At 54.3% G+C, this 24000-nt stretch overlaps 1 protein-coding gene across 1 annotated transcript; it reads right to left on the bottom strand.

Moving 5' to 3' along the window:
* Window positions 1–715: 715 nt before the first annotated feature.
* TNFRSF13B (TNF receptor superfamily member 13B) lies at window positions 716–22957 on the bottom strand. Its single transcript, XM_065411973.1, has 6 exons — window positions 22864–22957; window positions 7737–7838; window positions 6714–6854; window positions 6012–6128; window positions 5119–5337; window positions 716–1195 (listed from the first exon to the last, which is right to left on the bottom strand). The coding sequence occupies exons 1-6, from the start codon at window positions 22955–22957 to the stop codon at window positions 921–923; spliced, it is 948 nt and encodes a 315-aa protein (XP_065268045.1). The 3' UTR covers window positions 716–920.
* Window positions 22958–24000: the final 1043 nt, after the last annotated feature.

Genomic DNA, 24000 nt, shown 5'->3' with positions numbered 1-24000 from the left:
AATTATTCTCCACGTCCACTGAGGGCAGGACAAGAAGCAATCGGCTTAGTTTGCACTCAGGAAGATTTAGGTTCAATATTAGGAAAAGCTTTCTAACTCGAAGGCTGGTTAAGCTCTGGAATAGGTTACCAAGGGAGGTTGTGGGATCCCTGCCATTGGAGGCTTTTAAGAACAGTTTAGACAAATTCCTGCCAGGAATGGTGTATATCTACTTGGTTCCTGCTTCAATGGGGAGATGGAGCAGAGAGGACCTCTTGAGGTCCCTTCCAGTCCCACATTTCTGTGCGTCTATGGGTGAAGTGTCAAGATTCACAATATCTCTGGGGTTTATGAAATACGGGGATGAAGAACTTGCTATTGGTGCTTTGGTGGACTAGGGCTAGCACTGACCAGCTGCAGTGGATCCAGCTTCTCTGCATCTGTCATCTCTATAAAATACATGTCCCTCACTGTTGCTTGAGAATTGCTTTGTTTACAGGCAGAGTCCTCCAAAGAGGAGACTTGCACTCTGCAGTGCCGTGTCCCAGGTTGTGCATCAAACCCATTTACAAAGCCAGTAACAGCGATGCAAGTGCCAGCATGAAAAGCCTGATTGAATTTTTGGTTCCACTGACGCTAGAGTCTTAGAAGAACCTGAAGAGGTCAGGTTTAGAGGATGTGTGTGATGCTACATTGGAAAGGATGCAAGAGACTTTATGGTGAGTGCATAACAATCATGAGAATTTTATTTCCATAGTAGAGGAAAATAGTGACTGTCCACAGTCTGTTTCCATGGTGTGAAGGTAGCTTCTATCGTGATTGGCAGGCAAGGTACAGTTGTGTGTTACTGAAGATGGAGAGCAAGGATCAAATGCAAGCAGCTTTATTCTGAGTGCAGGGAGTGTTACTTCTCTCCCTGATCACCGCATTGCTCAAGGAGTTCATGTCATCGGTGTCTTCTCTTGTGATGGGGAGCATATGATTTTGAAATGGCCATCCTCAGGGGTGGGGATAGCCCCAGCACTTCCTGTGCTGGATATCCCAGCCTGCGAGGCAGTAGCCCTTGTTCCAGGACGATAGAAGGAGCTATGACATGCTTTAGTCTCCTGCATGGCAGGCCCTTGTTCAGGGAAGCAGAAGCCACAGGTTTCCACAGGCTCTGGTAGTCTGCTCCCAATGGAGCCGCCTCCAACGCTCCCCGCTTCCACTAAGTGATCTGTAAAGACACAACCTGTATTAGAGCGAAGGCTCCCACGGGGCAGGTGCCACATCTTTGTAGGAGGCTGGCTCGTGTCTTCCTCCCCTTCCTTGTGTGATCCTGGATGGAGAGCCACCTCCTTCGTGACCACACAGCAGCCCTGTGACTACAGATACTGCTGACTGGGAGGGGCAGCATTAGGAAAAGGCCATGTACTATTGGCTTCTTTAAATGAGATTTAACAGCTAGGAGCAAGGAGAGCCAGTGCCATGTGTCAAACACCAATGGATGGGAGAATGTACAGGGCTAGTCCTAGGACTGGATAGGACATCCATTTCCTGCCCTGCCTGAACCAAAGCCTGTTGCGTGGTACGTGTCCTGTTGCCTTTGAACAAACTGAGGGCTAACCCCAGCACCTTGACTTTGTGTAGAGATGTAGAACTCAAGGAAAGCCAGATCTCGGCTGAGGGGGCTGAATCAAGTAATATAGTCCCAAATACAGGTGGGTGGCAGTGGTGATGGGGGTTATTACAACACTACTAGGAATAGAAATAACTTTGATACTTGAAAAAAAAATAGTTGTACTGCCCTTTGATTGGCCATTCCCGCTACTGAGTGTGCAGCTTGAAAACTGCAGCATTGTGAGAAACCGGACTAGGTCCTGAAAGTGCAGGCGACTGGCCTCTAGGTCCATTGTCCAAATGGAGTGAAACGCAAGAAACCGCCCCACAGCTGAAAGAATTCTAAAAATGAGACTGGTAGAGCATTCCGTTTTCGTCACCTAGGGTGGTCTTAGTATTCTTAATATTTGTTGTTCTGAAAATACAATAAATCATTTCCAACCTGAGGGAGGCCCTTTAAAATCAATCCCCGGTGCCACAGTGTCCTCAGACAAATGCTGATAGGAACAGTTTTAAGTTAAGTTTCTGCACTGAAAAGTGACCCATTAGGTTGCATGTTTGATTTTCCATATCGACGAGATGGAAGGGAGAGACCATCAATCTTAGGTTCTTATCTGGCCCCCATCACTGGTGCATCTGAGGACCTCGTGGTCTTTTTAATTAATGTATCCTCACATCACCGCTGTGAGGCAGGGCAGAGCTGTTATCCCCATTGTACAGATGGGGAACTAAGGCACAGAGAACAGGGCCCAGATCATCTTAAGGCAGTGGTTTTCAAACTGTGGGTTGGGACCCCAAAGTGGATCACAACCCCGTTTTAATGGGGTCGCCAGGGCTGGCCTAGACTTGCTGGGGCCCGGGCCGAAGCCCAAGCCCCACCTCCTGGGGCCAAAGCCCGAGGGCTTCAACTTTGGCCCCCCGACCTGGGGAAGTGGACTCAGGCTTTGCCCCATCCCCGAGCAGTGGGACTTGGGCTTTGGCCCCCCTGCCTGGGGCATCAGGGCTCAAGTGGGCTCAGGCTTCGGTCCCCGCTCCTGAGGTCGTGTAGTAATATGTCAGAAGGGGGTTGCGGTGCAGTGAAGTTTGAGAACTCCTGGGCTACTCACATTGCAATCAGTCAGAGTTATGAAAAGGTCAGCGCTCACCGTCGCAACACCTAGCTGATTTAAGAGCCTAGATCTCCTTTTGAAAAGGAATTTAGGCACTGAGAGGTCTAAATCCCATTGGCTGTTGCTGAGCGCAACACCTAAATATCTTTAACAATCTGGCCCAAGTGACTGGCCCAAGGTCACACAAGAAGTCTGTGGCACAGCAGGGAATGGAACTGGGTCTCCTGAGTCCCAGGCTAGCATGGGATCCTAAATTACCATCAATCTGGTCCCAGAGGAGAACTGTTTTCAATTCTCTTTTCATTTCCCTGCCCTCGGGCGGCTCTCCCTAGTCTGTTTTTTCTCTCTCTCGTTCAGCTGCTTACTCCCCAGGACAGGGACCTGCCCGTCCTGTGTATCTCCAGGCCATCAGGAACCAAAATGGCGCTATTTATACAGAGTATTTTTCAAAGCAAGGGCCCACCTGCCTGTAAACAGGCTGGCTCACTGCTCAGCCAAAGCCACATGCAAGTCTTTAGGGCCTGGGCCTGGATCTGCCTGTGAAGCCCCTGATATTCAGCCTGTGGAGGGGCTGGCCCAGCCAGCCCTTAATTAGCAAGTGGGAAGCCACTGTTAAATTAGCCCCTGTGCAGCCAAATCACTGCCCTGACCAAACGAACACAGACCTGTGATCATTATCAAAGGATGGTCAGCCCTGTTTCTTGATTGGCTGGCTGATTAATTAGAGACACTTATTCTTTACTACCCCTCATCCCTGGGATTTCACCAGCTGCCTCCTAGCCCTAGCCAGCCTGAGGAGGGAGAGACCAGGACTGCTAGTCAGTGGCTACACAGCTCTGCTCCTTTGAACAGCAATGCACAGTCCAGCCTGGCAGTTGAGTTCTAGTCCCACCTCTGCCATGGACTTAAGAGCTCTCTGGATCTTGTTTCTCCAGCTGTAAAATGAACCTCACAGAAATGATGTTTAATGTTCCTGAAGTGCTTTGAGATCATCAGATGCCTGGTGCTTTAGAAGAGCAAAGCACTGTATTAGCTTGATTATTCCTAGACAGCAGGCTAAGCTTTAGGTGCCAATTCTTGCTTTCATGCCTGCTCTTGTACAATTTAAAATATAGCTACAAGCAGCGAGCTGCCGTGGAACGGGAGGATTGCATCAGGATTGTACGGCAGCTGCAGGCCTGGGGAGCCTGAAACAGTGATGGCTTGGCTTGCACAGTTCAGCTGACAAGCATTTCTGTGGCAGCTGTCCCAGGCGTGCCACAAACCACCTTGTGCCCATTCTGAAGAGTCTTCTCTTTACCTGTGGTTGCACTTTGGTAACTGAACGCTGGTGACTGGATCATGTCCTATGCTAATGGCCTCTTTAATAGGCATTAGCAGTTCAAAGGGCTCCAGAGAGTAGCTTGCATTAAACGCCCAAGATCTCAAAGCCTTTACCAAGGTGGGTACAGCAATAACGGAGGTACAGAGAGTCTGCATCTTGGCTAAGATCATGCACCAAGCCAACGTCAGAACCAGGATTAGGCCTAGATCTGTATACAGACGTGGCCCGCAGAGCGGTAGTGTCTGAGCACCTCACAGCCATTAATAAATACATCTGTATAACAACCAGTCTGAGGTGAGGAAGTTTACAGGTGGGGCTCTAGGGCCCTGAGATTGGGACTTGCCCAAATTCACACAGGAACTCTGCGGCAGAGTCATGAATTGAGAGACAGGTGCTGGTCTCAGTCCATTACTTTAACCACATGACCATCTTCCCTGGTCTCTAGGCTCTTGGGTTCACGACTAATCCATTGGCCTGTTCTGCTAGGGAACATTCTTGAACGTAGTTCTGGGTTCAATTCTCTGGCCTGTGCTTGGCAGGTCAGACTAGATGATCAGAATGGTCCCTTCTGGCCTTCCCCTCTGTGAGCAAGAACTTTTCAGAAGCTCACGAAGAGATGCACTTAGGGGACGGGTGAGAGAACTCCGCATTAGGCTCCCAGGACTGACCCGTGCCCAGAAACATTCTCCGCTCCTGAGAAGCAGCGCACACCCTTCAGTAGCCTGCCTGGTTTGCAGCTGTGTGACGTACTGAGATAGGCACAAGAACTCAGGCCTGTGCCCTAGGAAGGACAGTGCTCTGTCCTTGGTACCCTCCTCCTCCTTTCCTCTAGGGTACGTGACTAAGAGCTTAGTCACTTCTTTCCTCCCTTTGGGGCACGGGGTAGCAGCCCGAGAGCACCAGTTCGTCCTATAACCATTCCACTGGCCGGTAGCAGGTGTGGAACACTGTCCTCTTCCCAGCCAGAGGGACTGAGACAGCACGTTCTTTGGTGTCTGAATCTATCTCCCAGCTCAGGTGTGTTAGTAGATACTTCTAGCCCTTCACAATCTCCCCCTTTGCCTCCGTCCCGTAACCTCTCTCTTTTCTCCAGCAGCTGGTACTTACCTTTTGAGGAGTCCTCCCTCTTGTGGCAGGTCCCAGGGGTGGGCTGGCAGGAGACCTCCGCTCCCCTCCTTTTGAAGTGGGTCCAGCCCACCAGCAAAGAGCAGATCACGGTGCAAAGGCAGAGCGCCAGCAGCAGGTAGACAACCAGCCATTGGTCCTGATCACTGCCTAGCTTCTGCTCCAGAGCAGCCATTCTGGATGAGGTAGTTACCAGTTTATCTGAAAGTCAAACATAGCCACATCCATGTTGTCCAGTGCAGGGCGGGAAGGGGTTCGTTGCCCTGGGGATACAGCAGTCAGATGAAGACTCTGAACCTGCCTTGGAAACATTCCCTTGTCTGCAGGGGTGTCCCCTCCCATGTGGCAAGTGGAGCAGCCCTTGTGCTGTTCAGCTTCGCCCCCTCTCTATGTAAGCACCTTGGCAAGGCTCTTCCTCCCCCCACGGGGTGCAATTCTTGAGGATATGGAGAAGTTCCCCACCCCCACCCCAAGGCAGCACAGCGAGGCGAGAAGCACCACAGCATGATAGATCCAGCAAACAATAGTGCAAAACAAAGAAACCGTACAAAGGAGGAGAGGGAAACACAGTTCATGGCAGGAGATTGAGAGCCAAGGGCAGATAGCATAGGCTGGGGGAAGAGCATGTCCTGGTATTTCCTTCCCCACCTTCCTAGAGAAGCTAATACAGTCTAATCAAAGGCTCCTGAGAGGGCTTGGGGTCAGCTGCCATCTGCCCAGAGCAAGGGACAGAAGTTGCACCTACACGTCCTCCTACCTTGGCCCTCAGGTTTGAATGTCCCCAAAGCAAAGCTTGCATGAGCACGGAGCCTGCATCCCACCCTCCCCGAGCACGCTTGCCAGGGCGCTTTGCTGGGTGCATCCTGCAGCCTTACTCTCACAGAACTGGAGACACTGGCTTGGGTGCTGCCCACAGATGCCCGAGCAGTTGATGCATCTTCTCAAGAGCTCGTCGTAGTAGAAGCCGGGTCGCTTGCTGCATTCCATTGACACTGGAGAGTGGAGGGGAGAGAGAAACGCATCCTGCTCAATACGTCACGAGAGGAACCGCTGCTGTGGGAGAGTCTAGAGCTACGCGCTGGGGCCTACTTACAGGGGCTAGGGTAGCCTTGGTATCAGAGCAGGACCAGTGCTGCCAGTTTTGTCAGGAGTGTTTTTTCCTAAAGCCCCAGCATGGGAAGACAGGAACATCTAATAAAGTAAAGGCCTAGGCCTCGTGAGGCAGAGAACAGCCTGAAACTGTGAGCCCAGGATGACCTCAGAGATTAAAAACCTGAAGGCAGAAGAAAAGTCTTCCAAAGGTTTTGTTTTTAGAGTCCTAAAGTTTAAGGCCAGAAGGGTCTACCACATCATCCTGTATATCACTGGCCGAAGCCCCCCCAGCATCTACACACTAAACCCCAAACCAGAATTAGACCTAACTAGTGCAGTCCTCAGCAGCATAAACTCATTTCACCTCCCTGTTGCAGTCCAGTGGGATAATACAAACGTCTGAAGACAAATGCACCCACATGTCAAACATGGTGCAGCGCCCAGTATGCGCGCGTGGCTGGCCGGCCAGCTCCCTAGGCACTCACCGCAGAAGGTAGTGCATCTCTCCACACTGGGCCGATTACATGCAACTCTGCAGGAGATGCATTGGCACAGGAGATTGTCCCAGTACTGCTGCTCTGTGCAATTGGTCATGGCCTTCCACCTTGGGCACATCAAAAGCCTGTCTGCAAAACAGAAGGGAAGGGGGGGGGAGATCTGAAGACACCCCAAACCTGGCAGCCTTGAGTGATGGAGAGGAGCTACCTGGTTACTTAGCACGGAGTGTGTTTGAGCAGTGGACATATTCTCCTGCATGGGCCTTAGGGACAAACATGTGCCCGTCCCTTGCGTGCCCTAAGCCGCCAGCCGGGCGTTTGTCAAGGCTGTAAGACTGGACAAAAGGAGTGTTCTTGAGGAGTTGTTCCAGAGTCTCAGATCAACTGAGGGCCTGGAGCTGCAACCACCCATCCCCAACCTTTGCTTATTCTTCCAAGGACAGTCCAGGCTGTGACACTGGGAAGAAGGTCCTGATTCCCATGGCAAACCCTTCCTATTCCCATCCTCCTCGGGATTTAGATGAGAAGGGCCCAGAATCACACAAGTAGTTAGGCACCTACTTTCCATTGATTTCAGTGGCATGGTGCCATGCCTCCCTTGCTCCACTTTGTGAGCTGCATGGGGGGGGGGGGGGGGGGAGTGTGTGTGTGTGTGTGTGTGTGTGTGAGAGAGAGAGAGAGAGAGAGAGGCTTTTCGTCAGTGTGTGTGAGAGAATGACTTTTCGTCAGATATGATTGAACAAGTGCAGAAAGGGCTAAGCTGCCAGAAGAAAAGGTCAGGCATGATGAAGATGTGAAATTTACAAATAGGAAGGGCTTGGCAGACAACCGTGTTCAAGTGAGACACAACCAGACATGCACTTTTGTATCACTGGGCCCCCATCAAGCTGCTCTAATGCAGGAGGCCTTGGTCTGTGCTGCAAATGCAGCTGCTTCCAGGGGACCCAACCAAGGGCAGAACCGGGGCTGTAGATCTGACCAACGAGCTCCCAGCAGTGCTGCCAAACAGACCTGGGTTTTGATCACATCCAGGGTCAGCTAGCTGAGAAGTGGGGTCCTGGACCCAGCTGCATTTGCGGTATCGAGGAGGCCTAGACCAACGCGTCTGCTTACCTGTAAAGGTAACAGACCCAAGGCTGAGGGCAATGAGCTTGCTGGTGTGCCCTGTGACTTCCAGGAGCTTCCCCTTCTAAGGTACTTGAGGCCTGATTCTCCGCACCATGCGCCTTGGGTGCCCATTACATCAGAGACAAGTGGATGTAAAATGCTCCCATTCTGACAGGGTGGAGTATGACCCCTGCTTTGCACAACTATAAATAACTGCACAAGGTGAAAGGCAGCGGAGAATCTGACCGGATCGTCTTCAATGACAAATACAGTTGTTCACATTCATACTGGAAATTGTTTCTGCTTAAATAGAGAATGGCCAAGGAGCTGCTCTCCAGAGCGGGCTTGGGCTCAGGGGGCCTCTGCTCTCATCAGCTCTTCTGGCAAGAAGCTGCCACCAAAGAGCAGACGCTGGGGGTTTGAGGAGAATTCTGCCATCCTGAATGGGACAGCGACGAGGGCTGGACGGTGCCACATGGCCCTGAGATTGCCCATGTGCTTGCGAGATCATGGCGGGGTCCAAACCGGAACCTAGGCCCCAGCCGGAACATGAAGCCAAAACCGCATGGGTGATTCCGGATGCCGCAAGCTGATCCCAAGCCCCCTGGATCTTTGGAGAGGGTTTGGCTCTGTGGTTGTCGGTTTGGCCCATAGTTGCTGTTCTGGTGCCTGTCTTTGCTCTTTTCTCACCCAGCGAGGTCCTCGGCAATAACAAAAGCGCGGCTTCTGGTCTGACCTGCCTGGCAGCACAGCTGGGGTTTTCAGTGGTGCAGCCACCCAGCAGCGCTCAGCACCTCCTCCCTCCCTGGCCTGGGACTGGGGCTTCCAGCATTCACAACACCCAGGGTACAAACAGCTGCTTGTAACACACAACTCTAGAAACCTGCTGAGTTCTTGTGGCCTGAGGGGGGGGCCTTTGACAGGATCTGTACCATGGTAACTACCACCCTGTCTCAGGCAGAGCACTAGGGCACCAGATTCTCCAGTAGCCGAGCTGGGGGTGGAACGCAGGACGCCTGACTCCTCATCTCCTGCTCTATTAGCCAGTCGCCAAGGGTCCAAATCTTTCCACGCTCACTGGGTGCTAGGTACTCGAGGGTTTGAAAGAGGCACTCGCCGCACATGGGCCTTAGCACTGTGTTAACAACCCCTCGGCGCAGGCACTGAGCCCGATCCAGCCTGGCCATGTGCGGCAGGGTGGCACCGTCCTGCCCTCTCTTGAGGAAGAGACGTTAAAGGGCAGAGCTGTGGACGAGCAGGGGCTACTTTCCCCTCCCATCTCTTGTGTAGAAGCTCAGCCTGAGTGCATTCTTCCCCAGCCTCCCGAGGGAGCAGTAGGTGGGTTTTCAAAATGGCAGTGGAGTATGCACGCAGTTAAATTAAAGGCTACCAAGCAAATGAGGCAGCAGGAGATCGTACCAGCCACATACCTCCCCCTGCCCACCCCATGGCAGCAAACTCTGCTGTCCTCTGCCCACTCCAATCCCAGCCCACTCCCCTCACCCGTCCTTGCTGCCTAATAAAAGAGTGGGCAGGATACTCACCCTCAGTCTTGTCTCAGGCCAAGTCTAGTCTGCCCCAGCTCCTGCCATCTCACTGTGAGCGCCAGCCCCTGAGCCTGCTCATTACTCATGAGGTTTATTATTAGAGTTAGATTTGATTAGAGGCTGGGCTGTGTGTTTCCTGGGGTTTCCCCCCCGCATTCTTTCTATGCAAATTAACCTGACATGCGAATGATCGAGTTGACTCTGGTGGGGCATCCCTGGGCCAGATGTGCAGCAGCCACAGAACCCCGGCAGGTCTTGGCTTGGCGCCGTGTTGCGGTGGGTGTGAAAACGCCAGGAAGAGAGCGGATGCAGCAGCCACAACTTCATCAATGGAATTCTGCCGCAAGGCGCCTCCGGCACATGGGCGTGGTGGTATCCCAGAGTCGCTAATTCATGGAAAACAGCTCAGCTGAACGAGCAGGGGCCTCCTGTGGGAGGCACATCAACTCCCCTAGCATCTCCATGGGTGTCTGTCCATGCTCTGCTCCCCCTGGGTCAGGAACCAAACATGCAAAGAAGAGAAAACAGGAGGGTTTTTTTTCCTTTAGGAGATTCTCTCTCCCTCCCCCCCCCCCCCCCGGGAGGGGTGGGAATGCGGGGGAGAGGTTTCTTCCCCCACCTTACAAGAAAAAATGTCTCCGATTAAAATTACCGCGGAATAGTGCATCTTTAAAAGACACCAAAAGGGGGAAGGTCTTGCTAGGTGAAGCACACTGTGCAGCAGGTCTATGTAGTTGGTGCTGATCAGGTTGTATTCCAGTGCAGAGAATTGGTACGCTGAGGCCTTGTGAGTCCTGGGAATGTTTCTCTACACTCTCCTATGTGTGCTACCTCTGGTCCAGCTCCACCTGCGGGCAGCAGATTTTCCAGTGCTCCGTGCCCCCAGTTGCAGCCAGATTTTCAGCAGAGCTCAGCATCCACCGGGCCACTGACTTGGGGGCCGAGCTCTTTTGACAATCCAGCCCATGAAGCAGGGCTGGAAAGAGCTGCCAGAGGAAGCCATTTGCAATGCACAAGAAGTTTTACTGGTCCTACAGAACCCACGAATGGGCGTGGTGGTATCCCAGAGTCGCTAATTCATGGAAAACAGCTCAGCTGAACCAGCAGGGGCCTCCTGTGGGAGGCACATCAACTCCCCTAGCATCTCCATGGGTGAGGGTGACCCAGAACCCTCAGAAGCACCTGAGCACCAATTCCTGGCACGTTAGTAACTCACAATTTCCCTAGGTGCAGACGCAAGGCACTCCCCTAACAAGCCCCGATTGTGGATGCTGAGTTCTGGTGAAAATCTGGTCCATAACGTAGACAAGGTGCCAGCCACCACCACCATGATAGGAGTTATGGAGTGTAAGGCCAGAAATATAACATAGGCCACCGCCACCACCTGCCCACTGAACCCAGCAGCTGAAATCCGACCAAAGTATTTCAGCTTGCAGGGGACTAGATTATTATATGTCACCAGCAGAGAACAGGAGGGACCGAGGCCCCCACCATGGCAGGGGAATGATTAAGTGAGATATATCCAGCTAATCCCGGCACGTGACCCACACACAAAAAAACCCAAGTTCAAGGCCAATATGAGCTGGGGGAAATTCCTGCCTGACTCCACGTAGGGCAAACAGTTAGACCCTGAGCGTGTTTGCAAGAACCAGCCAGCCAAGCAACTGAGACAGAGAGTCCTCGGGGGCACCTCAGAGCCCTGGCCCTCTCCCCCCAAAGACCCAGCTCCAGCCGTGGCCAGCCCTGATGCTGCAGAGGAAGACGGTCAAACAAAACCAAATAGGTTGGGGAGAATCCCTCCCTGGCCCTTAAGCACTGTACTGTGAAAACGGTGTAATCGAATGTTGGTCAGGGAAGGGCTACGTAAAGTGGTATTTATGCCCTGTGTTACCCGCTCAATTTAAGGCACCCCGCCTACACCCTACCGAGGGCACAAGGCGGGACCCAGTCAATTTAGGCACCCCCACCCTTTCCCTTCCGAGGGCTCAGGGGGTCAGGCACCTATCCTTACCCATGGGGCTCAGGAAGAAACCTGGTCAATTTAAGTACCTGCCCTTCCCCTTTGGCTCAGGGCTCTATGGGTCAGCGGAACCTTTTCCCAGTGAAAGAGCCTTACACATTAGCAACACATTAGCAACACACACAGAATACGCATACCAAGCAAATCTCTTCTGCTCACCACTCCCAATATACAGACAAATTTCACCCGATGGCCAGTCAGGGATTCATTCATCGGGGGGCTCCCGGCGATGCCTCTGGACGTCACGGTCGTGCAGAAGGGTCCGAGTTCCAGCAGCTTGATGTTGTCCTGCAGGGCGGAACTGGTTCCCAGAGATCATTGGGTTTTCATTTACATTCTATAGGAAAAACGAGCTCCCTCCTTCAAATGTACTAACCTGATCACATTATCCCACACGCCTAAATAACAAACATTTCACCAGTTACGTGCTGGCCCCTCTGTGTCCTCCTTCTGGCCCACGTTTTTTACATTTTATCTTTCATGCCCAAATTGTAACTTAGTTGTGACCTTCTCTGCTCATGCAGATGGTCAGCATTAAAATGCTGGTCAGAGTTTATCTTACCGTTTATTTAGTCTCTTTCTGTGTCCTCCTAATTTCCCAGTGCCTGGGCGTCTCTACAACCTTGGTGGTTATAACTCTCTAGGGACGTTCCTGAGGTGGGGGTGCTTTAGCAGCAGCCGAACAATCTTTTTTTTCAGTTTTAATGGTGAACCCCCTGAGTTTCACCCAAAGCTGGTTTAATATTGGGGGGGGGGGTTGATCAGGTCTCAGGCCTACACCTGCACCTTGTCTGTTGTGCTTCCACTGCTGTTACACTAGCTGCTTTGCCCTGGTGGTAGCAATTGTGGACAACTTTTGGCAGGAAAGAAAAAGCCCTTGTGTAAACATATAAACACCCCCTAAGGCTCAGTATTAAGACCTCACCGGGTTACAGCCTCTATCCAGCGTGCTGTGCATTCACCTGACGTGACTGACAGCATGCTCTTGTGTTGAACATGGGCTGAATTTGGGGGCTAAGCAGGACTCCAGTTCCATAGGCAGGCGAGGACCCTGCCGATGATCAGTCCAGGACTTCGCGTTCCCTTCTGAATTCCTGACTGGACGAAAAGAAGGTGAGAAAAGGATGAGACCATGTTTGTACCATGTACCATTAGATAGACACAAACATCCTTCTCCACAGTCCACCTGCTGGGCTCCAGGTGCTTTACAAACACTGAGCCACTCAGCACCTCGCGGAAGTAGGGAAGTTTAGTCCCATTTTATAGCCGGGGAAGCTGAGGTACATGTCATGCGTTTGTTTCTCTGCATCGGCAGAACCTGTAAACACTCTTTCCTCCCCAGGGAGTTTAGGTAAAAAGGAACAGAAGCCAGGAAAGGGTTAATGAAACGGAGAGGGGCTTAATTGGGACAGCCTAGGTACACCTGGGGAAGGGGTGTGTCTGTGAGGGCAGGCCCAGACAGAAGGAAGCCCTCAGAGTAGTGTTGGGGTGAGGAAGCCTGGCACAGCACAGCATGGCCTGGCCTGGGTGGCCAGAGGTGAAGGCCCCAGAGTCAGCAGGAAGCCTGAAGGAGGCTGGAAAACCTGCAAAGCCTGAGCGAGGCCAGGAGGAAAACCTGCGGCTGAGCCCAAGAGAGCCAGCAAGGAGCCAAGAGGCTGTTGCTTGGGGGAGCCTGCAACAGGGCTTTGGTGGGATGTCAACCCGAGTGGGACGTGTTGGGATGAGTTTGTTGTGGGGGAAGTCCTGAGGGCCTGAAGCTAGTGTGAATGACAATGCTGATGCATCTATTTTGGACATGGGACTTTACTACCCGGGAAGTGGGGGGATCTATATGTGACCTGGCCGGAGAGCTGAATCACGAGAAGTCGACCGTCCGCAGGGCCAGCGCAGCTGTTGCCAGGGGGCGCCAGATGAGGAGAACCTGCTATGCCACGCCTGGCCCCAAGGAGGCATGCCAGCCGGTGAGTCACTTCTGAATCTGCCAGTGTTAGAGACTCCCAATAATACTGCCGCACAAAAAGGGGCTGACTTGCCCAAGCCACACAGCCATCTCCCTTGGTGCCAAGCCTCGTGCTTTAACCATGAGACAGCGCTTCTTGTCCCCGTCGTTGTCATCGACAGGTCTGCAGAGCCACAGCAGCTTTGTTATCTCAGCAAAATTAGCTGCCCGGCCCGGATTCCAGGGTTGCCGATGGCTGGTGATGTACAAAGCACAAAGAACACAGCTTAATTTTTTAGAGCAAGTCCCACTGGCACTGCTGGCAGCCTGAAAAATCTTACTTGGCCTTGTAAATGGAGCGAGTTTGATCAGCAAATCGCTGAAGGAGCATAAATGTGGAACCCCATGAGGCCATTTTCACAGAGGGGTTTTTCAGGCCGTGACTATGTTTAAAACTCTTTCCTTAATATGGCCTGTGCAAGCGAGCCGAGCCGGGCAGCTTCTGCATTAGATGTGCTAATGCAATGTGTAAATACGGCATTGGATGCAGAGGCGTTTTTCACTCACTAAGCTGCTGACTGCTTGACCCCCTGAAATCACCCCACATAGGACTTGTGTCGTGTTAATGACAAGCGATTGTGACAAGTCTACAAACCATCTAGCTTTGGGCTGTCGGTGTTGTTCCCTGAATAATTCAACCCCTCCAGCCCAGCTAATCAGCTGGGGAAAGGTGCAGTGATGCGACAGGTTTCTTTGGTGAGGCAGCAGGGGGCTCTTAGAAACCAGTGAGCTGGGAGTTGACTCAGCCAGGCGGGCGGCAGTTCAGCGAGTGGTGTGTGTGGGACAGTTTCTGCGGGGTGTGAAGCAGCATCTCTAGGGAGAGTGAAGGTATTTTCCCTACTCGCTTCAAAACTCCTACTCTGCACGTAACCTTTGTGACGTGTGTTTAACGTCAGCTAAGCTGGCATTCCTGGCAGTAGCGTAGTTGAGGGGAAACGGGTAAGCGGAGTTTACCCACTTCTCATTTGGGGAATACACCATGGATCCTGAGTTTCATTTCTGAGCCGTTAGTATGTCAGTGCCTGTTTCTCTCCCTCCCCAGAGTCTGACCTGTTGAATCTTGCACTGCACAGCTGGTGCCGGACAAGTCACTTTTTGCACCAGCCCTTGATTCTGGGAGCAGGACTTGGGTTTGCAGCATAGGGTTGCCTTCGCGTCACTGCTGCATCCCACCTGTCCTTATGCTGGGGAGTTAATTCTTTCAGCAGGTCAGGGCCATGAATAGGGCAGGCAGTGGTGGCAGGAGCTCCCCCAAAACGGCCTTACCAAAATGCCTCTCCCTTGGACAGGCACCACTGGTGGGGTTAAAATGGAGCCGTTGCAGCCCGGAGAGTCTGCTTCCAGCCAGAGGTTAGTGTACTGGGCAGAACTGAGTAGAGAGAGGTTTTCATTTCGCTAGGTTCCCAGCTATAGGTATAGTTCTCATGCGTTTGTCTACCAGTGATACCCTGGGGTTGGTGGTGACCTGGGTTTGCAATGAGCCACGTGAAATGTTTGGCTACCATCGCCAAGAGGTTGCAGGGAATACGTGAGGGGAGTTAATGAGACATGCAGCCATATATACGAGGCTACATTCCAGCAATACTTCCCGCTTAGAAAGAACATGAGGTTTCAGCAGCTGCAGTGACTGATCTCAGGTGGCTCCTCACCCCACAGCTATGTGCTGGCCGGCTATTCATTTCCAGGTGTAGTTCAAGGCACTAGTGGTGAGCTATCCAGCCACGTGGGGTGGACTCTAACAGGTATCTGCCACCAGGGCTCTTGTTCCCTTCATGGCGGTTGCTCTGTTGCTGGGGTGGAACGAGGCACCATTCAGTCACTGATTTGTACGGAGCAAAGGGTCACTGAGTCCCTTATTGTGACCCAGGCACACTGCCAAGGTTAGTTGTCCAGGGTGGAGGCAGGCAGCCAGGTTCCATGGCAACCAGTGGAGGCCATCACAGGCCTGGGGTTGAGAGGCAACATTCTGACCCTGTCTGTTCCCTTGCAAATCCTGGTGTGGGGGGGAGTCAGGTGTTGGCGAACGCTGGCTTCGCTGTGAGGGTGGCTGTAGAGGGACTGCTCTGTGGTGGCTCTTTGTGAACTTGGGGCGTGACCCGACTCCCAGTGAGGTTCATGGGAGACCCGCTGGAGCACGCGGGGGGTCTGCAGGACGAGGCAGTTCTAGCCACTGGGGAGCAGAAGCTGAGGCCACTTGCGGTCCCCACTTGCTGTGGAGCAGGAGCTTCAAGAGGCAGCTTTGTCCATGCAGCCCATTCCCCAGGCCCTGTGCTGGGGGCAGGGGACTTTCAAAGGACGAGCTACGTGGCCCCACTGGAGAGCTGCACTGTTCTCCCCAGGGGCCTGCGAGCTCCTTGGCGGAAGATTTACATTTTCTGACTCAACTGAAAAGAGAAATCTTTTATTTTTTCCTCAGTTGCAGGGAGGTCTGAAGCTAAACCTGCTCAACGGAAGCAAAGCCACAAAGCTTAGAACCCTGCTCCTGGCTGCCTGGCAGAGGCCAGAGTCTGCCTCCACCGGCTCCACGGGGGTAAAAGACCCGGCAAATATTGCTCAGGCTCCTGCAGTGACTGATGGGAAGGAGCGGCGGCTCCAACCCGAGGCCGCTCAGCCGCGGAGGGTTTGGTATTTGGGGACTCGAAGGGGAGCCTCTGGAACATTCTCTGTGGCAGGTTTCCCCCTCATCCCTTCTTCACAACCTCCATCTTGCCTGCCCACGATCCCTCGGCGCCGCTTCTTACTCAGCCGCTGCTCTGGGGAGCAAGGGGTTTGGGCCTTGGCCTCCTGCATTGTCCAAGTGGGGGGGCTGAATTGTCAACGCGCCAGGAGCTTGGAGGGTGGCACCTCATGTGGGGAAAACTAGGCCATATTAAGACAATGGCCCACGTGAGGCCCCAACCCCATGTCAGTGTCCAACCCCTCCTTGGAGCGGCAGTGGGTTTCACAGTTCAGATGAATGGAGCAGTTCATTCCTCTCCAAGCTACAGTTTTAGGCTCCCTGCAGACTCAGGCAGCATCAGTTACTCCTATCACATTTCCAAGCTTGTCGGTGCACCCATGAGGGCAAGTAACAATTTACTTTGAATGAAAGTGGAGATCCTGATCTGTGGCTTCACGAGAAGGGCCCTGGGCAGGGCCTACCTATAGCCTATGCCTTCATCTAGCCAGGGATAAACTAGAGCAAGTGCCTCTGGGAACACGCAAGGTCCCAATGTGCACTGGAGTCACATGGAATTGGGTCCACAGGCCTGCAACGAAGAGCAGGGTTGCCATGCCGCTCACTCTGGAGCTCTCTTAGAGGTGCTTGGCCTGTCCTTGACGTAGAGTATGAACCTGGCGCTGCTGGTTTGGTTGGGTGTTTGGGGGGGCTGTGGGGAAGTCCAGCTCAAGTGGCTTTGTAAAGCCAGTATTTCCCCTACAGCAGCACATGAGATTTCTTCACCTCCCGCCCCCGTTCTGCTTCACTGCCAGCGCTGGGGATGGTGAGAGATCCCTGCCTGAGGGGCTCGCGGGCTAGAAGAGACCCCCCTTCTCCCATCCAAGACAAGCTCAGGCAAGCGTCTCTGCATGGCCCTTCCAGGGCATCTCCTGCCAGAGCCGGAAGGGACAAGGGTCAGGCGAGAGCAGAGCTCAGTCCTGAAGCCCCCTCAGGCTGTCTGCTGAGAAGGGCACCAGGGCTGCCATGCAGGAGGCTGGTTTCTGTACCACAGCTACAGGGAGGATCACATCGAAGGGACCCAGCTCAGCTTCCCTCGCCCAGCATCCCAGTGGGCAGCAGATCTCCCCAGTTCAGAGATCCCAGATACATTCAATAGTGGAGGGGGAGCGGTGTGTGTGGGGGTGGGGGGTGGGGAGTGCACTGTGTGTATGGGGGGTTGGACAGTGCATAGTGCGGGAGGCCCGGATGCATTGTTGGAATGTTGTGAGAGATTCAGAGTCCCCGTCCCACGCCTCTGGAAGAGCTGGCTATGGGCTCAGGCTGTCAGCCAGGGGTTAACGCTGGCCTGGCACCAGCTGTGAGGTGCTGCCACCTCTCGGGATTTCAGCACAGTTCTGGCAATCTTTGGGGAGTTTCCTCAATCCCTATCTCCTGGAGGCAGGGGATTATGGGGGACTCTCGGCTTTCCTTACCAATAAAAGGAAGCTGCCAGCCCTCCCTGCTGCAGAGAGAAGTTTGCAAACGTGACCCATGGCGGCGCAGAGAGCAGGAAGTGAATACACAGAACCCAGCTGCTGGGTTTTCAGGTCTCATGATTTGTCAGCCAGTCTCAGGAAGGTTGGGGCCTGACTCCAGCAGTTGCAGTGAGGCTGGGTGAGCTGCTGGGGCATCGGCACTGCTGGATGAACCGGGGGCGGGCGTGTGGCCAGGAGCACACGGTCTGTCCCACCCACCCTCTTACTCGGGGCTTGGCAGGGGAAACCTGCCTCTGTAAATAGCAGCTTGGTGATTTGTGGATCCTGCCTTCTCGCGCCCTTAACAAGGAAGTGAGAAGCACTTTGGGCAGGTTTGTTCCTCCTGGCTGAGCTGACACCTGGTGATTTGACTTTAGCTTCAACTACCTGTATGTCAACTCTCAGCCAGCAAAGCAGGCCGCCCCCAGCCAAGCACACACCCAGCACAGCCCCCGACATCCCTCCAGCCAAGCACACACCCAGCACGGCCCCCTACATCCCCCCCCCCAGCCAAGCACACACCCAGCACGGCCCCCGACACACACCCCCAGCCACGCACGCACCCAGCACGGCCCCCGACACACACCCCCAGCCACGCACGCACCCAGCACGGCCCTGACACACACCCCCAGCCATGCAGGCACGCAGTATAACAGCCCTGCCCCCAGCTACATGTGTGCATCTAATTGAAACCCCACCTTCCCAGCAGCACTCCAGCCCTGCCAAGCTGGTGTCCTCCCCCTCCCCCGAGCAGTAGCAATCTGTGCCAGCCCCCAGTGCCTCCCCACCATCTGCCTCTTGGCCTGGTGCTGCAGGGCTAGAGCGAGCAGGCCCGTGGCTCCAAGAGCGTGGACACCCCAGCTCCCCAGAACCATCGGCTCCCACCATTGCGCACTTGCCAGACTCTCCTCTGGCAAATCCTTGCACCTGCAGGTTCGGCCTCTCGGGTGCCACGGAATCTGCTTTCCCATCAAACCACGGACTGGATGCCTGCATTTCTCCGGGTACCCTGGGGATTCTGGGGTACGGCAGAGGGGTGATGGGATGGGTGTTGCACCCTTGGATGGCAGCAGGCATCCCGCAATGACCTGTGAACACTACCCAGAATGCTGCCGGGCCAGAGGCAGGACAAGGAGCTCTGGGATAGCACGCCATGCTGTACCATGCTTACGCTGTGGGGATACAGGCGATGTCGCTTGTACCAGTGCAAGAGAGTGACACACGGAGCCAAAGGGGTAGTGTCAACATCACTAATCACCTAGATCTTTTATGGGCGTGACTTCGGTGTGTAGGCGAGTCGGGCAGGCTGGGCCGGGGAGAACCAGGAGCACGAAAAGCCAGGGCAGGCCAAACACAGGTTTTACAGTCTGTGATGCTGGCAGCTCTGACTGACGGACTTGGGGCTCTGGGGCTCAGCTCCCACCCCGTCCGAGATGTGTTGTGGACACATGCTGTCTCCATGCAGGCCCAGGATGCTTTCCTCTGGGCATCTCGCAGCCTTCTTCGAAATCCCTAGCTCTCCAGTGATATGTTTCTTCTAGCCTCAGCTCCAGACCCTCCGGTTGCGATCTGGGGCCAGCCTGGGGACGCTGCGCTCACTTGGCAATGTAAACAGGCACTGGGGGAGGGAGGAGGGTTGTGCTTTTGGTTGAAACTAGCAACTGTAAGGTGGGGGCGACGGCCCAGCTGGCTCCAAACCACGACGGCTGAGGAGAGTCATTTTTTTACCACGCTAACTACTCCAGCACGCGCGCACATAAACACACACATGTACATGTAGGGTGGCTGGGTGCTCAGAAGATGATGCAGCAGTGGAACTGTCATGTTCAAACAGGAAATACTTGCTTCCAACAGGAAACAGCAACATTCTCTGCTTTGCTGCTGGCTGGGCCCTCCGGGAAGGGGGACAGGAACCGGTTTGCTATTTCCAATGTCCTGCCCTCCGCGTCCTGGGGACACACGTTGTCACCACATGCTAGCAGGAATTTGCGCAGCATAAAAACTCTGGGTGGGCACAAGCAGTTGACGACTTCAGCTTGATTTTTCCAGACATGGGCGCGGGGCTAATCTCAGACTGGAACGGAGGCTCAGTGAGGGTGATTAACAACTTACCCAGGGTCGTGGGGGCTGCTCCCCCACTGGCGATTTTGAAATCAAGCCTGGATGTTTTCTAAAAGATCTGCTCTCGCTCAAACAGGAAGTAGTTCAAGGAAGTCGCAAGGCCTGTGTTCTACAGCAGGGCAGACTAGATGTTCACAGGGGTCCCTTCGGGGCTTGGAATCGGAGAATGTGTGTGTGGCCTAGGCCCACAACCGCAAACATGTCCACAGATCAGAGCCACTGTGCCTACTCCGTGAATAGGAACCACCACATATCCTCTTTTACTGAGGTCCTCCAGGGCCGGGGAACTGAGGAGGGGCTGGCACACCTGCAATGGAAATATTGGGGGTGTCTGTTTCTGTCGTCCCTCCCTCTCCAGTGTTTTCTGCCCCACCGCTCTCATGGAGGCAAGAGCAGGACCCAGAGGAAGGGCTGGAGCAGCCCCCGACCTGCAGTGCATGAGATTGGGCTGGTTGCCAGCAAGCAGGTAGGACTCCCTGGCCCAGCCAGGTCCAGTCTTCCAGCCACCGTGGGTCCCAGTGGAGACAGCTGGCCTGGGGGAGGGGCAGGAGCACATGCACCAGCTGCCAGGGTGGGTGGGGGACAGGACAAGGGCACTGGCACCTGGGCAAGGGGTGTTGGTGCACAGAGCCACTGAGGGCTGGGGGGAAGCACAGCACCATTTGCTCAAGAGCTGCCATAGGAACTACCAGGATGCCTCTTCCCATCCTGGAGCCGGCTGCCTCCCCGCATGTCTCACCAGCTCCCTTCGCTCCCCCTCCTATCTCTCCACCCCTGCATTCACAGGGGACTTCTGCCTCCCTTCCCTCCCTCCTCACTGGGCACCCCCACAAGTGCACTGAGTGGCGTGACAAGCAGCTGTCATGGGGGGCTTCTTCATTCCTTCTTTCCTCTCCCCAGGGGGAACTGGCTGGTGTGGATTTTCAGCTGTAGTCAGTACGGGAGGCGGCAGGGCGGACAGGCACATGCCTCGGACTTGGACCGGGAAGTGGTGGCATTTGGGGTGATTTTTAGCTCCTGCAGGAGGTTGTGCCACAGCCTGGCTCTCCTGCATGAACAGGTTGTACCTGTGAAGTGGACTAGGAGCAGAGCTGGTGCCTGAACCCCTCAACCCAGAGCTTCAGCCCAGCCACTGAGAGCAGTTTGCAGAATGCATGGCCAAGAGTTCACATAAGCCTAATATTAACAGTAGTTTATGCAGCTCTTCTCACTGAGTAACAAGGCTGTGCAGAGGTCACAGGCTTGAGTGATTTGGGAAATGTTACATGGCAAAGTGTGTGTGTGTGTGTGTGTGTGTGTGTGTGTGAGAGAGAGAGAGAACTGGAGAACTGCTCCCACTATCCTGCCCACGCTGCTCTGGTTGAAACAGGATGCGGTCAGGGAATTCCTAGGATCTGTGTTATCCTGGAGGTCAGACAAGGCGATCACAATGGGGACCTATGAATTTTCATTCAATTCCCTCTTTAATTCACACTACTGCAGCCAGCCCTGCCCCTGCTGACCAACCCAACTTAGACAAGCTAGTGCTAATCCGAGAAAGAAATCGCTTGCAGTGCTCTGACCATCTCTCTCCACCCCCAGTGCCCTTCCAGGTCTCCGTTCATTACATCTGCCAGCGCTGTGGGCCAGGACAGTGTCTCCTTCTGTGCTCTGTTTGGTTCCTCCCAGCTCTCTGCATGGTAGGACATCCTGGAGTGCGTGGCTGAGAGTGCCACTCTGTGTGCATGCCCTCTGGGCACCTGGCCTCATGCTGAGGCTGTACGGGAGAGCTACCCAGTTTCTTCCCAGAAGGTACCATGCCAAGGGGGGATGGTGTTGTGGAAAAGCTGCTGGAGAGACGCGACTCAGCATGTTTGGGCCACACGGAGGGTCCCAGACTAGTTACAAAAGCAGGGTTGTGCTGAGAGGCTAGGCTGGCCCTGGGAGATGCTGCTGTCTGCTGCATTCAGGTGCTAGTGGCCTCCTGGCCTAACGCCCTGGGGACTGGTTGTTCTTCAGTCTCACCAGCAGGTGGCACCATTGACCAAGGCAGCCTCTGCTTACAACCCTGGCCTGGCTGCAAGGGAATAGGCAGACCTGGCCCTGAGCGCTGGGAGTCTCTTTAATTAGGTATCAGGGCTTAGAGCCATGGGAGCCCAGGGCTGCAGCTCTTCCAAGGCACTGGTCTTTGCTCTGCCAGAAGCTTGCTGTGCCCCAGCCTGCAGGCCGGAGCTCCAAGCCGGGCCTCGCCCGTGCAAACACACGGCAATGGAAAAGATTCTGCTTCCTCGGCCTTTCAATGGAAAAGAACAAAATCCAAAGCAGCGAGGCCAAATTCAGCAGGCTCCTGGGGAGACTCTTTGGAGTCATTCTCCCCATTCAGCAGGGAGCCTGCAGTGGGAAGGCTCAGGGGCTTTGAGCCTGAACGTCTAGATTCCCCGAGCAGCAGCGGGTTCCTTGCATGCCGGCCTCTCGGCTTTCCAGAACGGCCCACGCCCCTTGGGTCAACGGGAAGGGAAGGTTCCTGGGGTGGCGAGGCGTGAGTAGCAGCAGCCTGGCAGGTGACCTGGGTAGATGAGGGGTGGGCTATGGTGCACCTGGAGCACTCCACCTGCGCTTCCTGCTCCTAGTCTGGCCAGCTGGGAGCCAGCGGATGGAGCTGGGCTCCTCAGACTTCTGCACGGGAGGAGAATAGATCCCCCTTCACTCAGCCTTCCCTTTAAACACTGATCTTCTCACTGATTTGTCATGGGCTTTGGCCAGGGCTCCCCTCTCAGCGCAGAGACAGAAGGAAGATGCCTTCTCCTATTTTCTTCAGGGCCTGGCCGTGAAGCTTACAAAACCAGCTGTTGCCATGCCCATTTGCAGCAACGTACCCACCGGGCAAGTGCCCACCTCTAAGTCCCTGTGGCCTGCAATGAACACTTCTATGAGACTCCCTTGTCCTATTAGAGCCGCTCTTCTACTTGCTGGGTAGAGAGCTATGACTGGGTCTGCGTAGGTTGGCCCCCGAGTGCCTTGTGCCACCAGAGAGCCTCTGCCCAAGAAGCCAGAGGCAGACTGCAGCTAGACAAGCTAACACTCCTCCTGCAGATCCTTGCCCTCGCTCCCACCCCGCGACACTCCTGCTAACAGCAGCGGGCGCTCCTTGGGCCATGCACGGCACAGAGTGTCAGGCAGATTCTCTCTCACCCGGTCCTAGGCCCAGTCCATTCTGTACCAGGGGTTCAGCAGAGCACTGCTTTGCCTGCCGGTTTGCAGCCACGCCACTGCAGGCTGTCGTCATGTTGCTCTCACAAGCATCCAAGCCTCCTTTACACTGGGATCGGAGACTTCCAAGAAATCCAGGGGTTAAGAAGTAATACTGGTGATCCAGGAGGTGTTACTGAGTCCTGCGCCAGCGTGGTGCTAGGGCGTGCCATGCTGCAGGAGGCTCCCTCATTCAGAGGAGCGGTGGCCATTCAAGGTCCAGCGTGCTATTTGGAAGTGTAGCTGTGTGACAGCCCTACTGGAGCTAACTAGAGGAGCAAATCGCCACCAGAAATGGGGCTGATTTATTGTAAAGCAAACTAAGAACAGGGAGAAGTTCTAGCTTAGTACTGGTAAAGTCTCAATATTTGAACTAATCCATGGCCAGCCATGGCATGCCACTGTAGTCGCTATGCTGTGCGCTGGCCACCTGGAATTCCTGGTGGGAGAGAGAACGCGGAATCTCTTGCCCCCAAAAGGACAGGGGAACAACGGTGGAATCCTGGGCAGTGGGTAGCAGTACCAGGCCTATGACACAAAGATGAGCAGTTCTGATTCCAGCCAGGAGAGGGCAGCAGACATGCACACACGTGCGCGCCTGTTCATGATTGCCTCTCCCAGGATCTGCGAGGATCCATTTCCAGCGCCCACAAAGAGCTCCGGGGGAATGTAACGCGGACCACAGGCCCTTGCTGTGTGTTTGAATCACCGGCTGATCCTGGCACAACCCACGTGGAGAGTCAGGGAACAGTGGGGCAGGCAGAGCAGCAAACGCCTTACGGAAATGGGCCTGTCGTATGCTTACTGCAGGGCTCCCCACAAGGAGCTAGCCGGGTTAATGATCAGCCACCTGGACAGCTGGTCTCAAGGGAGCTGGTATGAACAGCAGGATCCAAGCCGAGGTGCAGCCACAGCCACTTGGGTGGAGGTGATGATATATTCTGGGTGCTCTAAAGCTCAGAGGAGTAGGGTCTCCCAGCAACACCACTCTGTGTATGACCTGCCTGCCCCGTGTCTGGCACTAAGCCAGCCCCACACCCCTGCTCAGGAAGCCACATCCCACCCACCTGGGGGAGTGAA

Source organism: Emys orbicularis, chromosome 10 (genome assembly GCF_028017835.1).
Source record: "Emys orbicularis isolate rEmyOrb1 chromosome 10, rEmyOrb1.hap1, whole genome shotgun sequence".
Classification (NCBI taxonomy): Eukaryota; Metazoa; Chordata; order Testudines; family Emydidae; genus Emys; species Emys orbicularis.
Note: the sequence above shows the minus strand (reverse complement) of the source record. Positions and strands in the feature narration are given on the sequence as shown.